Here is a 12,951-nt window from a genome sequence, read left to right as displayed (position 1 = left end):
GCTCAACCGGTTAAGTGTCCGACTTCGGGCTCTGGGCTGACAGCTCAGAGTCTGGAGCCTGCTTCCGATTCTGAGTCTCCCTTCTCTCTGCCCCTCCCCCGCTCGTGCCCTTTCTCTCTCTCCAAAATAAAAAAAAAAAAAAAAAAAAAAAGGCCAAGCAAGGAGTGACCTGCCAGTCACAGCCTGGCAGGAATGAGACCCCAAGTATCCCGAGTCCCCGACAGGGAGCTAACAGATGAACAGATGAACACTAACAGATGAACAGATGAACGCAGGGGCTCCCTTTCTACCAGTGGAGGCTTTTCCACAAACGCACAAATCCCACCTTTGCCGAGAAATGCCAATAATATCAAATCAGCTCCTCTGTGACTGATTTGTGACAGCAGAGAACAGCTAGAGAACAGACCAGGAGGACAAGCATCAGGCAGGTAACAGTGGGCACCTCTAAGGGGCAGTGGGGGGGGGGTACACGTGTTTCTTCTGCTTCCTTCCACATCTGAATTTGTTACACAAGCATGCGTGACTTTTGACGCTCACACATATGTTCAGCTGTTTTCAATGTTTAAATGTTTCTTTTTAAGTTTATTTATTTATTTTTGGAGAGAGAGAGTCTGCGGGTGCAAGCGCTGTCGGCACAGAGAGGGACGCGGGACTCGAACTCACACACCGCGAGATCGGGAGCTGAGCCGAGATCACGAGTCGGACGCTCAACCGACTGAGCCACCCAGGTGCCCCACAGTGTTTAAATATTTCTGAGTGTTTCCTGAGCAAGCATCTCTGTGCTATATGCAATCTCTGTGCTGCTCTTGGAGGGGAGAGACACCTCCCAGAGCCACCACTCAGCTGGGGATTCATAACATCCAGGAGAAAACTACAGCAAGAGAGAAGAGCCCTAAGTTCCCCTTAAGTTACATCCTAAAAGTTTCCACGGGTTAAACTGGAGGTCAAAACGCTTCCCTGAGAGGTGCCACAGGAAGGCTGACTGGCCAGAGCTCATCTAGTCTATCCATCCAAGGGAGGGAGCACCAGCCCCGCAGCTGGAAGACCAGTGTCTGGTACGGCCTTGGGAGAGTTACTCAATCCAAGTCCCAGGCTTTGCAAAATGGAGAGGATACTTGCATACCTAGAAAGAGACCTGCCAAGTGTTTGTTGCAAAAGCCCATGACCATCTCCAGCGGGCAGGCGGGGAACGGTAACCAGGGCAAGGCAGTACCAGCCAGTGCCCACATCCTTAAAGCAGGTGCTCCAGGTTACCACCCTCCCCTGCTTCCATAACCCTAGGGCTCAGCTCCATGCCCCCAAATTAGCTCCCCTTTACCCCTTGGCCTGGAAGTCAGGAGGAAGGCAATCCGGTTAAACTAATTTCAAGTTAGCTGCGTATTAAAAAGAGAATGAGGGTGAGGTGAGCGGAAGGTTCCCCGGATGGGTGTTCAGGGGATGCTGAATGAGGACACAGGAGTTCTCAGGGCCCAAGCCTGCCCCTGCTCCAGGCCTCAGCTCCCCTAAGCCTGCTTTTCAAGAAAGGCATCTTCGCTCCCGCCTGGTCTCCCTGGGGCCACTGCTCCCTTGGATGCTCAAACCGGGGTCCCCTGGCCCGTCCCCTCCAGACTCAATGCCTTAGCCACACAGACCAGCCTGCTGGTCCTTGAATACCACCTTATACTTTCACCACCACCACCACCCCCCCCCCGCCCCTGCTGCCTCTGCAAACCTGTTCCTTCTGCAGGGAAAGTCTCCTGGAGCCCCATGCCTGGCATACAGGTTCCATGAAAGAAAGAAACGGTAGAGGAGGGGCGCCTGGGTGCCTCAGTCAGTTAAGCATCCGACTCCTGGTTTCGGCTCTGGTCATGATCTCATGGTTCCTGAGTTAGAGCCCGCCATCGGGCTCCTTGCTGACAGTGCAGAGCCTGCTTGGGATTCTCTCTCTCTCCCTCTCTCCTGCTTTCTCTCTCTCTCTCAAAAATAAGTAAACCTCAAAACAAAAAAGTTAAAAAAAAAAAAAAGGTAGAGAAAAGTATGTAGCATGAGCTAGCCCCAGGGTACTTAGGAGCAAGAAGTGTCTTATTCGGAGGGTGTCGTCCACTTGGCAGAGAACAGAAGTTCAGGGACAGAGGACTGAATGGGGGGGTGGGGGGAGGGGGGCCACCCTGCAGCCTGGAGGAGGTAGTCTTTCCAGCCCTCTCCTGTGACCCTCTCCTGTGACTTATCAAGGGGTCTTGATAAGTCTTCCCCAGGCTCTAACCTTTGCCCTGGTGGTGTTCAAATCTTGGCTTTATTCCCACCCCTCCCAACCCCTGCTTTGGCATCTGCAGGCGGATCCATTCAACCTCAGTCAGTCCAGCATGCTGGCGGGGCTCCCCCCCTGCCTTCCACTGTGCTACATGCAACTGGGCCACACGGTAGGAGCTAAATAAATGTATCTGGAACAAATGCAGCTTTCCCAGGCCACTAGCACCCACCCAGAAATCCTCGTTTTCAGAATTCCTAGAACTCATCTGTGCAAAGTCCTACCTAAGCCTCCAGGCCACCACCAGGCACTCATTCCCGAAACCAGCTAATTACCGGAACTCCAGGGTAAGTGACAGACCCAGATCCCTGGGCCCCCATCTCAAACCCACTGAATCAGATCCCTTGCAGGAAGCCTCAGAAACGTGCACTTCAGCAAGTCCCCCAAGTGAATGTTACTGCCAGGCTGGGGAACAGCCGGGAGAGTTTCCCAGTCTCCAAGATGGTTATGATTGCCCTCCACCTGCCTCACCGCACGATGGGGCTGCTGTCGGGACCTGGTCACAGGACACAGAAAAAGCAGGGCGGACTCAAGCCCCCAGGCAGGCCCATGAGCTCCTTCTGAGCCCTCCCCAACACCTCTGCCTTCAGCTCAGGGCCCCCTTCCCTCTCCAGCCTAGGCTCAAACACAACGGGAACACCTGTACCTCCTTACCCCGAACACTCCCCAGCCCACGCCCACGGTGGCAGGCCCGCAGATCCTGAGTTCACCCTCAAGAGCGAGGTGGAAGGAAGAACGAATCAGCCCACTTTGGGAATGCTCAAAGGCACTTCATCGTTTTAAAAAAAAAAAATGCTGGAGAACAGGGCGCCTGGGTGGCTCAGTCGGTTGAGCCTCTGACTTCCCCTCAGGTCACGATCTCACAGTTCCTGAATTCAAGCCCCGCAGAGGGCTGTGTGCTAACAGCTCAGAGCCTGGAGCCTTCTTTGGACTCTGTGTCTCCCTTTCTCTCTGTCCCTTCCCCACTCATACTCTGTCTCTCTCTCTCTCTCTCTCTCTCTCAAAAATAAATAAATACTAAAAACAATATTTTTTTAATTTTGGAGGAAAACAAAGGGGGCGACAAGTCGCCCAGTTGACAAAGTCCGGTTCCTCCCCAAGTAGGAGCCACATGGCATACTTGTGGCCAAGGCCGGCTTCCTGGTCCTCCCTGTGGGCCCACAGGGCCCACCCCTGCTTACACTCCCCTGGGGCAGACCTCCTGGGATTCACATCTCCTCAGAGACAAGCCTGCCTTTCCTGGCCACTTGCTGGGACCCCAGGCGGCTTCTTGCAGGAACTCATCCTGGCTCCTGGCTTACTTGGCCCAGCATCTGCACGTTCCATGTGCCCAGGCCATCCCCTATCTGGACTGAGCCAGTTCTTCTGCGGCCCTCTTTCTAGGGCACAGCCAGGAGACCAAGCAAGTCCCGAGAGCTCCCGCCTGAGGCCCCACACGAGCCCTGACTGATCAGCGTGGATCCGTCCTTTCTCCGAGCCTCAGTTTCCCCACCAGGGAGAAGAGCCTGGCTCAGAGGCTCTGCACACGGTGAGCCTGCCATCCCACCACCCCCACCTGCCGGGTACACTGCTTTCATGCCTTAAAACAGCCGGATGGACCCCTTTTCTCCTTCCTTGGCCTTTGGTGGGAAAGGAACTTTTCAAAAACAGCCTGCTTCCCCTCAAATCCTGTCCTGAGACAGGAAAGCGGAATGTTCCTCTGCTTCCTTCCTCCTACCCTGGCTGCGGGGTCTGAGGTGACTGAGTGAAGCAGGCAGAAGACAGGAGGGCAAGGTGCCATGGTGCTCCCTCAGTCCCAAATGGATTCCGACTGCGTCTCCTGGGTCACCTTCAGAGCTGGAACAAATAAATCCTTCACCGAAGTATTACCAGAGTGAGGCGGAAGCTTATTATACACTAGGAAAATGTCATCCCTTCCCACTAAGAGGCTCAGCCCTAGTAAACACAGACCGGCCTCCCGGCTACGGATGTGTTACGTAACAATATCGCCTGGACCCAGGTTTGATGCTGGGCCCCGGCAGGGGGGCTCGCAGGGGGGCTCGGCCAGGCTCACAGGGAGCCGGGAAACGCCCCAAGAAGCTGCTCTCCTCCCTCCCCCAAGCAAGAAGGTGGGGACACTGCTTTACAAGGCAGCAGCAATATGGTTTGGCAGATGGAGGCTCTACAGCAAGAAAGGATGTAGGGCAGAAATTGGAGAAGGAGTTTTCTGGGTTTTTTTTTTTTTTGGTTTGTTTTGGGGGGGGGGGGGTATTTGTTTTTTTGTTTGGTTTTGTTTTTTGTTTTTTGTTTTTCCCTGCCTGCCCAGAGCAGAAAATCTATGTGACAAAAGTGGGGAAGCAGGGGTGAGATGGGTGATAAAGATGGATCCCAGGAGAGAGGCTGGACAAAACAGGGGAGCGGGAGGAGAGAGGTGCAAGGCCCCGCCAAGGGAGAGCACGGAAGCGGGGATCAGGAGAGCTGCCAATGCAGTGTGAGGAACAGCTGGGCCCGGTGACAATGAGACATCGGGTCCCGGGATTCACGATACCAAGCTTCCAGGCTAAGCAGACAGAACATGGGGTACTTCCAAACCGCAATGGGGAAGTTGGTCACGGGGGAGGGCTCTACGAAGAGAAATTCCGCCCAGCGCGTTGAATTTAAGACAGGGACGAAAACTGAGCACGTCCCGGGAATCATGATCCTCGTGGCACAGAAGATGCCCAGCTGGAGGCCTCCTGAGTGCGGGCTGGGGGTGGGGGGGCGGGGGTGGTCACAAGCCACTGCTAGGGAAGTTGGAGCTGGATGGGAACCCAGCTGATTCTGCCTCTCCCTGCTCTGGGAAGCGCTCTGAGGGAGGCGTCCTCCCTCAGCCCCTACCTCGGGCTAGTCCATCAAGTCTCTTCGACAAAAGGAGCTGGGGGGAGGGGGGGGTATCTGAGAGCTGTTCCTGAACTTCTACTTCCCCAGAGGGACAGTGACGCTCTGGGGAATGGCGACTCTCCCTGCCCCACCCGTTTCAGATCGAGGAGGAAAAATTGGTCATCTCCTCTCTTTGGGGCCCTGGGCTCACACAAATGCCATCTCCTGGTCCCCAGCCACAACGGTGATTCAGGCCATTTACTTGGATCCATGTTAATGAGTTTTTCCCCGTCGCCTAATTAGTTCACTGTGAACTCAGCCTTGAGAGGAAAGAGGTAACAGAGGATTGGGGAAAGGACAGAAGGAAGTCAGCTTGGAGTGTGACAAGAAAAAGGCAGGACTCTGGGTCTAAATGGGGTCTGCGGCTCCCAAAACACTGAATGCTCCTTCCTCAGCTGTGGGGACGTCCAAAAGCAGGAAGGGAGTAGTGTTCAGGCACAGGAGCCCTGGAGCCTTACACAAGGAGGAGAAGGTGGGAGTGTGGCCCTAACTGCCAGGCCCAAGAAGTAGACAGGCCGTTGCCCACAACTCCATGTCATCGCCAAAACACCTCGCAACCAGCCTGCATTTCCACTAAAGCTGAACCCACCACCTGCTTGCTGGGCGTCCCCCTTCCAATGGAGCCAGAGAGGAAGGAGATGACCCAGGGTGAGGCCCATCTGCCCCTTGGATGCTCAAAGGTCACGGTGCCACCAGGGAATCTGTGGGTGTGGTGCCCCCCCCCCCAGACACATCAGGGGTCGTGGGATATGTGCCGATAGCGTGAACCCACTTCCTCTGCGCCCCCCCCCCCCCCCCGCCCCGTGGCAGCCAAATTCCGGGGCTCAAGAGCCTAGAGAAAAGGGCGCTAGGCAGGGCAGTGGCCCGGGATTCTGGCGTTTGACGCCCAGCGCCGTGTCCGTGGAGGTCAGACAGCGCCCCGCAGTCCCGCGCCCGCCTCCCGAGCGGCTCCTGGGTGCGCGGGGGACCGGACGAAAGCGCGGATGTACCGGCCGGTGCCTCCCACGCGGTCGCGCCGCCGGAGCCCCGCGCCAGGCCCGGCCTGCGCCCGCCTTGGCAGCGGCAGCGTGGGGGGTGTGCGTCGGGAAAGGGCGCCGCGGCGAGCGCCACCCTCCGGGGCCCGCGGGCGCTGGGCCCGGGAAGGCTGCCATCCACTAACGGGAGGCTCGATTCCCCCGCCCCGCCGCGGGGCAGGGCCGGGCCGGGGCAGCAGCCCCACCTCCCGGCCCGCCGAGGCCCTCCGCGGCGCCCACCCTCCCAAGGCATGCCTGGCCAGCTCCGGCCCCAGCCCCCCGCACCTCTGCGGCTCTGAGCGCACCTGTCCCCGGGGCGACACCACCCTCACGCCCTGGGGTACTAAGAACGGAAAACGTGTCCCCTGGCACGGGACCGGCCCCAAGCCCCAGTGTCCCCGGACGAGATACAGCAAAGCTTGGACGACCGCTCTGCAGCGCTGGCGATCAGCAAAACCGCGTGGCCAGGACCTCAGGCGCGCGACGACCCCAGACGGGGAGAGAGTGGCCGAGCCGGGCCACCGCGCCCCAGCTCCCGCAGACCCCGGCTCCGCTCACCCTCGATGGAGATGACGTGCTCCCGGATCTGGTTCTGCAGCGCCAAGTCCTCGATGCGCTCGATCAGGTCGTAGATGGCGTAGATATTGGGATGCACGGATTCGAAGCGTTGGATCTCGGCCCGGATGGCTGCCGAGTTGGAGAGCGCGAACTGCTGGGGGGGCCCTCCGGCCAGCTGCTGCGAGGGGCCGCCGCCGCCCCCGGCCCCCGGCCCCGCGCCGCCGAACTGCCCGCCGCCCCCCGCGCCGCCGCCGCCACCGCCGCCGCCCCCCGGCGCCGCCAGACTCGGCTGCTGCTGCGGGCTCTGCCCCCCGCCCGCCTGGAAGTTCATGGCTCTAGAGCCGCGGGGCCCGAGGCGGGCCCGGCCGGGGCCCGGGGCGGCGCTGCGGCGGCGGCGGTGGCGGGCGGGCGCGCGGGGCTGGCGGGGCCGGGACTAAGGAGCCGGCGGCGCGGGGCTAGCGCATGAGGCCGGAGGCCGGGGGCCGAGGCCGGGAGGCGCCGCCGGGCACGCTGTGGCCGCCGCTGCAGGGCGCTTCTCGGCGTCGCGATCCCGCTGCCTCGGAGCAGCCTCCAGCGGCAACAACAACGGGACCGGGAGCGCGCGGCCCGGGCCCTCCCCCCGCGTCATGCGCACGCACCGCCGCCCCCGCCAGCTCCGACACACGCAGCCCGAGCCCCCCTCCCCGCCGCCCCCGCCCCTCCTGCGCGCCGGCCCCAGCGCCCCCGCCCCTCGCTCGCTAGCTGGCTCTGCAGCCTCCACCCCCAAGCCGCGCGCTCCAGCCCCGGCGCCCGGGCCCCTCCCACCTAGCCTTGGCCCTTCCGCCTCCTCTCCAGCCCCCACCCACACCCGCCGTGAGGGCCACCAGCCCGAAGTGGACAGCCGCTCTGGCCTCCTCCCGGCCCCGGCTCTCTCGTTCGCCTCCCTGCTCTGGTCTGGGTGGGGTGTCCGATCTTTGGGCAGTGCCCGAAACGGTGCCCTGCGCCCGAGGGTGCTGATGAACGCGGCAGATTGGCCGAGAAGGGCCTCCGGCCCAGGCACGGCTGTGCCTCACACAGTTCTGCCTTTTAGTGCGACACGAGCCCCCCTGTTCCCGTCCGAGATCATCCCCAGGGACCACTCTGTCCCCACGGTTCTCTCTCTGGTCCTCCCCTGGACTCTAGACTGGGGGCTGAGGCACAGAGCCTAGAAATCTGGGTTCCCTGCTTCCGTTTCCAGTTCTCCCTGAGAGCTTCCTTCATCAGCAGGGCCCTTGGAAATGACACTCTAAACAACAGTCCCCACTCATCTTCAACCTTCCCCTAAAAGACTTTCCTTTGGGACCGGGACGGTTCACTGACTGCCACCACCCTGGTCCCGGCTGGTACACAGGCAAAGAAGGGAGATGAATCCAATATTATGCTTTCTTCTCCCCTCTCATCCCATTCAAGAGACTCACCAGAGCCCACAAGGCTCTCTTAATTGTCACCCCCTCACCCACCCTGTGTTCCTGTCCGCTCCTTCCAGGGACAGGGAGCTCCCTTCAATGTCTCAGTTCCTCTGCATCCCCATTGCCAAAGCCATCAGCAGTCCTGCTAATCCACCTCCATCCCCCATCTTTCTTAAAACGTGTAAGAGAGGGCATGTGCAGGGCACTGGCCCCAGCCAATCCAGGGCCATGCCCCGATGTCCTCTGGGACAGCTGACATATGTCAATCTCGATACACACACTTCCACCTCCCAGGCCAAGCTAGGTCTTTTCCCAGCAAACAGTTGACCCCATTTGGCCATTCACATAACTCTGCCCCAGTCACCAAGGCAGTCACCTAAGTGTCTTGTACCTTCCAAAGAACCAGGCACAAGCTACTCAATACCCGGGGCCTCCCTAGCTCCTGAAAGATTCAGGTTCTGTCTACATGTTTGACCATACTGATTTCTTGTGCCCTCTCCATGCTTCATCGGCAAAATATAGTAATTGAGCAAAACACCTAGCTCTCGTACTGTGTAATTTTAAAAGCAATAGCAAAGACGTCTTTTAGATGCTTAACTAGAAAGGACGGTAAGAATCTGCACCAGGTACCTCCCAGGAGAGATGCTGAGAGTAAAGAGTATCTCAAATGGGTTGCCCCAGCAGCCTAACAGATCTTCGTTAGGACTCGTGGGCTTGTCTACATGTCTGTCTCCTATTATTATATGAGCCGCATGAGAGCAGGGACAAGTTTACCTGTGTGATTCACCATTGTATTCCCAGCATCATGCAGTGTGTGTGGCATTTGGTATACCTTTAATTAATGTTCCGCGTGCCTGGGTGGCTCAGTCGGTTAAGCATCCGACTCCTGGTTACGGCTCAGGTCATGATCTCAAGGGTCGTGAGATAGAGCCCTGAGTCGAGTCGGGGCTGTGCTGACGGTGCAGAGCCTCCTTAGGAGTCTCTCTCTTCCCCTCCCCCCTCTCAAAATAAATACACTTAAAAATGTTTCTAGAATAAATGAATGAATGAGAGGGAAGGAACTAGAGAGATCAGGTCTGTCTGTCATACATCTAAACTGGCTTTCCCAACGCAACACTTGGGGTACTTGCTCCCACAGGTAAGCATGAATGGAAACTGTAGGGCACATTGCTTTTCATCAAGACTGGCCTATAAAACCCAGACGTGAGATCTCTGTGGCCCAGAGGAAGGAGGGGAAAGCCATAATTAGCTGACCCAAGCCAGGCTGGGGCTCAATGTCCTCTACACAGTGACACTCTGAGGACCCACTTTCCAAGCCCAGATCTGGGTGGATAGAGTGTACTAATACTAGGTGAACAAATACCTACTGTGTAACAGATCCCTTACATCGTCTTCATGCTTATTTAATAAAATCTAATTTCTTCCTTAGAATTTCATTATGAAATTATGCTTTAGGAACAAAGAAATTAAGATCCAAAGAGATTCAGTAGCGCACCCAAGGTTATACAGGTGATAAACGCAGGATAAGAGATCGATCAGCATCTGTGCCAGGCTCCAAGGTCCATGCTTCTTGCATAGTGTTACAGGGGCAAGGGGAAGGGAGGAGGGAAACAAGACAGCACAAGCCACCGTGGCCAGCCTTGGGGAGGGGTGCGTAACCAACCTGATGAGACAGCCCATGGGTACTGGGCTCTGAGCCAAAGAGTCAATTTAGGGGGCCCACAGTGCCTTTTGGCGTTCACTCTGACATAAGAGCAGACCGGGATAGGGGCCACCTGAGCTTTCCAGTCACTGCATCTGTTAACACGGGGACTCTGACGTGCTCTAGCTGACGTTGGTTTTTGGAGTGACAGATGCCCTGGATGCCAGCAGGGGAGGGGGCGGATCCTACTGTCGCCCAAACCTCAGGGGACTAGCAAGCCCGCCCCCGCGGGCCCCTCAGCGTCTTGCGGGCACCAGGACTATCCTGCAGATCCCCGCACGTGGGTCCGCAGGGTGGAGGGCGGGAAATGCGCACCGCGCAGGACTACAAGTCCCACAATGCTTCGGGCGGCGGCGGCAGGGAAGGAGGGGGTGCCTTCAGGTGTCCGCGACCTCGGCGCCTCCCGCCCGGAAGTGCCCGAGGGTCCGCTATGGAGCTGGCGGAGCCGGGCGGTGAGTCCCTGCGCGTTGACCGCGCCCACCCCACCGCCCCGGGCCCCAGCTGGCCCCCTCTCGTCCCGCCCCCGGTTCTCCGGTTGCCCTAACGCGGCTCCGGGGGGGCGGGAAGATGGGAGGGGTGATGGAAGAGCTGGGGGTAGGGAGGGCGAAGTCCGGATTCCTGGGCGGGATCTGGGGTCCGCCTGAGGAATGGGTTTGGAGAGGCTTCCAGAAGAGGCGCGGAGTCGGGCCGCCACGGGGTGGGCCTTCAGTAGACTGGAGGGGCCAATTTGGGTCGGGGGATGGCAACCATTGGAAGCTCCGAATTGCCAAAGGGCGGAGATTGACGTGTGGTGTGGGGAAGCCTTGGGAAGCAGTCCCCATCCGCGGATGGCGTTTGGTTAAATGATAACGGGACGGGGGGCGGGGGAAAGAACCCCATTTTCTATCCCCTTGGAGCACCTTTAATGATGGAGGAGTAGATGAGCGTTGGGATGAAATAGACGAAGGAGTAGATACACTCTGGGGCAGTGATGGGAGACTAGGTCAGCTTTGGGGTGAAGTTCGGTGAGGGTTGAATTTAGGGAAGAGGTTGCTTAGAATGTCAAGGCCCTTAAGTCGGGAGAGTGTTTGGATGAATGGAGGAGCGGGCTGAAGACCTAGAACTCAGTTTAGAGCAAGTTAGGACTCGGGATTTGGTGATACGAAGGGGCCCTTGAAGCAAGGTTGGGACATCAGGTTTCAGAGCAGTAATGTGCCCTAGGGTGGAGCTTGCCTAAGCGGGAGAGGGATAAAGACTGTGGGAGAGTTTGGTGGGGTGGCTTCAGGAGCCTGTGGAAGTTCAGAGGGCTGTTGGCCAGCGATCCAGCCCCTCATGGGTTCTTTGTGCCTCTCCAGCTCAGTAGCGTGGCAGGCAAGGCAGGTGCCATGGCCTTGATTGAAGGGGTGGGTGATGAGGTGACCATCCTTTTCGCGGTGCTTGCCTGCCTTCTGGTGCTGGCTCTCGCCTGGGTCTCAACACACACCGCGGAGGGCGCCGACCCACTGCCCCAGCCATCGGGGACTCCAACACCAGCACAGCCCAGTGAAGCCATGGCGGTCACCGGCAGCATCAGAGGGGAGGCCCCAGGAGCCGAAACTCCCAGCTTGAGACACAGAGGTCAGGCTGCACAGCCAGAGCCTGGCATGGGGCTCTCAGCAACGTCACCAACCCCGGACTCCCCCCAGGAGCCCCTAGTGCTCCGGCTGAAATTCCTCAACGATTCAGAGCAGGTGGCCAGGGCCTGGCCCCACGATACCATTGGCTCCCTGAAAAGGTAAGCTGGGATGGGGACAGGAAAGAAAATTCTAAAGAGTGGGGTGGCAATGATCACAGACCCAGAGAGGCCACGAGAGAGATCGGAGACCTCCCCCTCATTCTATAGAGGAGGGAACTGAGGTCCCCACATGGCACATTGTATTGTCCCCCCATAGCAGGAAGGGACCCCCTTAGAGGCCACCAACTGGGTGGTGGGTGGAGGCAAAGGTGAGTGTTGTTCTGGGCAAGGGACCAGGATTGCCTGAGGCCTGCTCTCTTACCCAGGTCCCTCTCTCCTCAGGACCCAGTTTCCCGGCCGGGAACAGCAGGTGCGACTCATTTACCAAGGGCAACTGCTAGGAGACGACACCCAGACTCTGGGCAGCCTTCACCTCCCACCCAACTGCGTTCTCCACTGCCACGTGTCCACACGCGTGGGTCCCCCACATCCCCCTTGCCCACCGGGGTCAGAGCCAGGCCCCTCCGGGCTGGAAATAGGCAGCCTGCTGCTGCCTCTCCTGCTTCTGCTGCTGCTGCTGCTCTGGTATTGCCAGATCCAGTACCGGCCCTTCTTTCCCCTGACCGCCACTCTGGGTCTGGCCGGCTTCACCCTGCTCCTCAGCCTCCTGGCCTTTGCCATGTACCGCCCGTAGTGCCTCCACGGGCTCTCGGCAGTGTCGCTGGCCCCTCCGGACCTTGCTCCCCACGACACAGTGGGAGTTGCTGTCTGCCCAGGCCCACCACTCCCGCCTGCCTCTTCCCACTACCCTGGAGCCCAGCGCTGCGCAGCAGAGCGCTCCGGGAGTCGGCCGAGGCCCCTCCCTGTGACCTCCATGGCTCTGGGCCACCTCCTGGGGCTGCTGGCTCTCAGCCCCCATTGACAGTCAGCTCTTCGGGGTCAGGCAGCTGCTGTCACTGCCTTGGCCCTGGGCAGAGCCAGGCTACACCCCTGGGCCCATCTTAGTATTCTGTCTGAGGACCCAGCCACTTCTAGTCCCTAAGAGCTCCTTGGGCTGATTTGGGGACCCAAGGACTGCGGGGCGCTGGTGAAGGGGAGCTGGGAGGGGCAGAGGGCTTCTCTGGAACATGTGCAGATTAAATAACTGTGAAGTTTTCACTCTCCGTGTGTGTCTCTGAGTGTGCGGGCCCGCGGGGGTGTTGGGCGGGGAGCCCGTGCCCACTGGGAGAAAAGGAGCGAAGGGAGCGGACTGAGCTCTCCGGGTGTCCAACCAACCTTACACGACCCGCCGCCGACTTCCGCTTTCTGTTCGCCGGAGCCTCAGAGCCGGGCCTTCTGGCTCCGCCCCCGGCACCGCCCAGGCTCGGCGCGCG

The 12,951-nt window shown here is 59.0% G+C and overlaps 2 protein-coding genes across 5 annotated transcripts in view; one reads left to right on the top strand and one right to left on the bottom strand.

The window, feature by feature from the left end:
- AGAP3 (ArfGAP with GTPase domain, ankyrin repeat and PH domain 3) overlaps positions 1–7,398 on the bottom strand; it is a 54,784-nt gene extending 47,386 nt beyond the window's left edge. The window contains exon 1 of one of the 4 annotated variants that reach the window (XM_023250734.2): positions 6,757–7,398. In XM_023250734.2, the coding sequence (XP_023106502.1) occupies positions 6,757–7,087 (331 nt within the window). In that variant the 5' untranslated portion in view covers positions 7,088–7,398. The remainder of the gene's footprint in view (positions 1–6,756) is intronic. The other 3 variants (XM_023250740.2, XM_023250735.2, XM_023250739.2) reach the window with 3 other exon arrangements.
- A 2,790-nt stretch (positions 7,399–10,188) lies between these two features.
- On the top strand, positions 10,189–12,736 carry TMUB1 (transmembrane and ubiquitin like domain containing 1). The gene is made up of 3 exons (XM_003983225.5): positions 10,189–10,337; positions 11,220–11,638; positions 11,921–12,736. The coding sequence occupies exons 1-3, from the start codon at positions 10,224–10,226 to the stop codon at positions 12,270–12,272; spliced, it is 885 nt and encodes a 294-aa protein (XP_003983274.2). The 5' UTR covers positions 10,189–10,223; the 3' UTR covers positions 12,273–12,736.
- The last annotated feature ends 215 nt before the right edge of the window (positions 12,737–12,951 follow it).

The sequence above is a fragment of the Felis catus genome, chromosome A2 (genome assembly GCF_018350175.1).
Source record: "Felis catus isolate Fca126 chromosome A2, F.catus_Fca126_mat1.0, whole genome shotgun sequence".
Taxonomy (NCBI): Eukaryota; Metazoa; Chordata; class Mammalia; order Carnivora; family Felidae; genus Felis; species Felis catus.
This window is presented reverse-complemented; position numbering and strand designations above follow the sequence as displayed.

What these genes read in the sequence shown, in the direction of transcription:
- TMUB1 (XM_003983225.5), top strand. Translation starts at nt 10,224, where the DNA reads ATGCTTCGGGCGGCGGCGGCAGGGAAGGAGGGGGTGCCTTCAGGTGTC. An exon ending in GGAGCTGGCGGAGCCGGGCG is followed by an intron (nt 10,338 to 11,219) that starts GTGAGTCCCTGC and finishes GTGCCTCTCCAG; the next exon opens with CTCAGTAGCGTGGCAGGCAA. An exon ending in ACCATTGGCTCCCTGAAAAG is followed by an intron (nt 11,639 to 11,920) that starts GTAAGCTGGGAT and finishes CTCTCTCCTCAG; the next exon opens with GACCCAGTTTCCCGGCCGGG.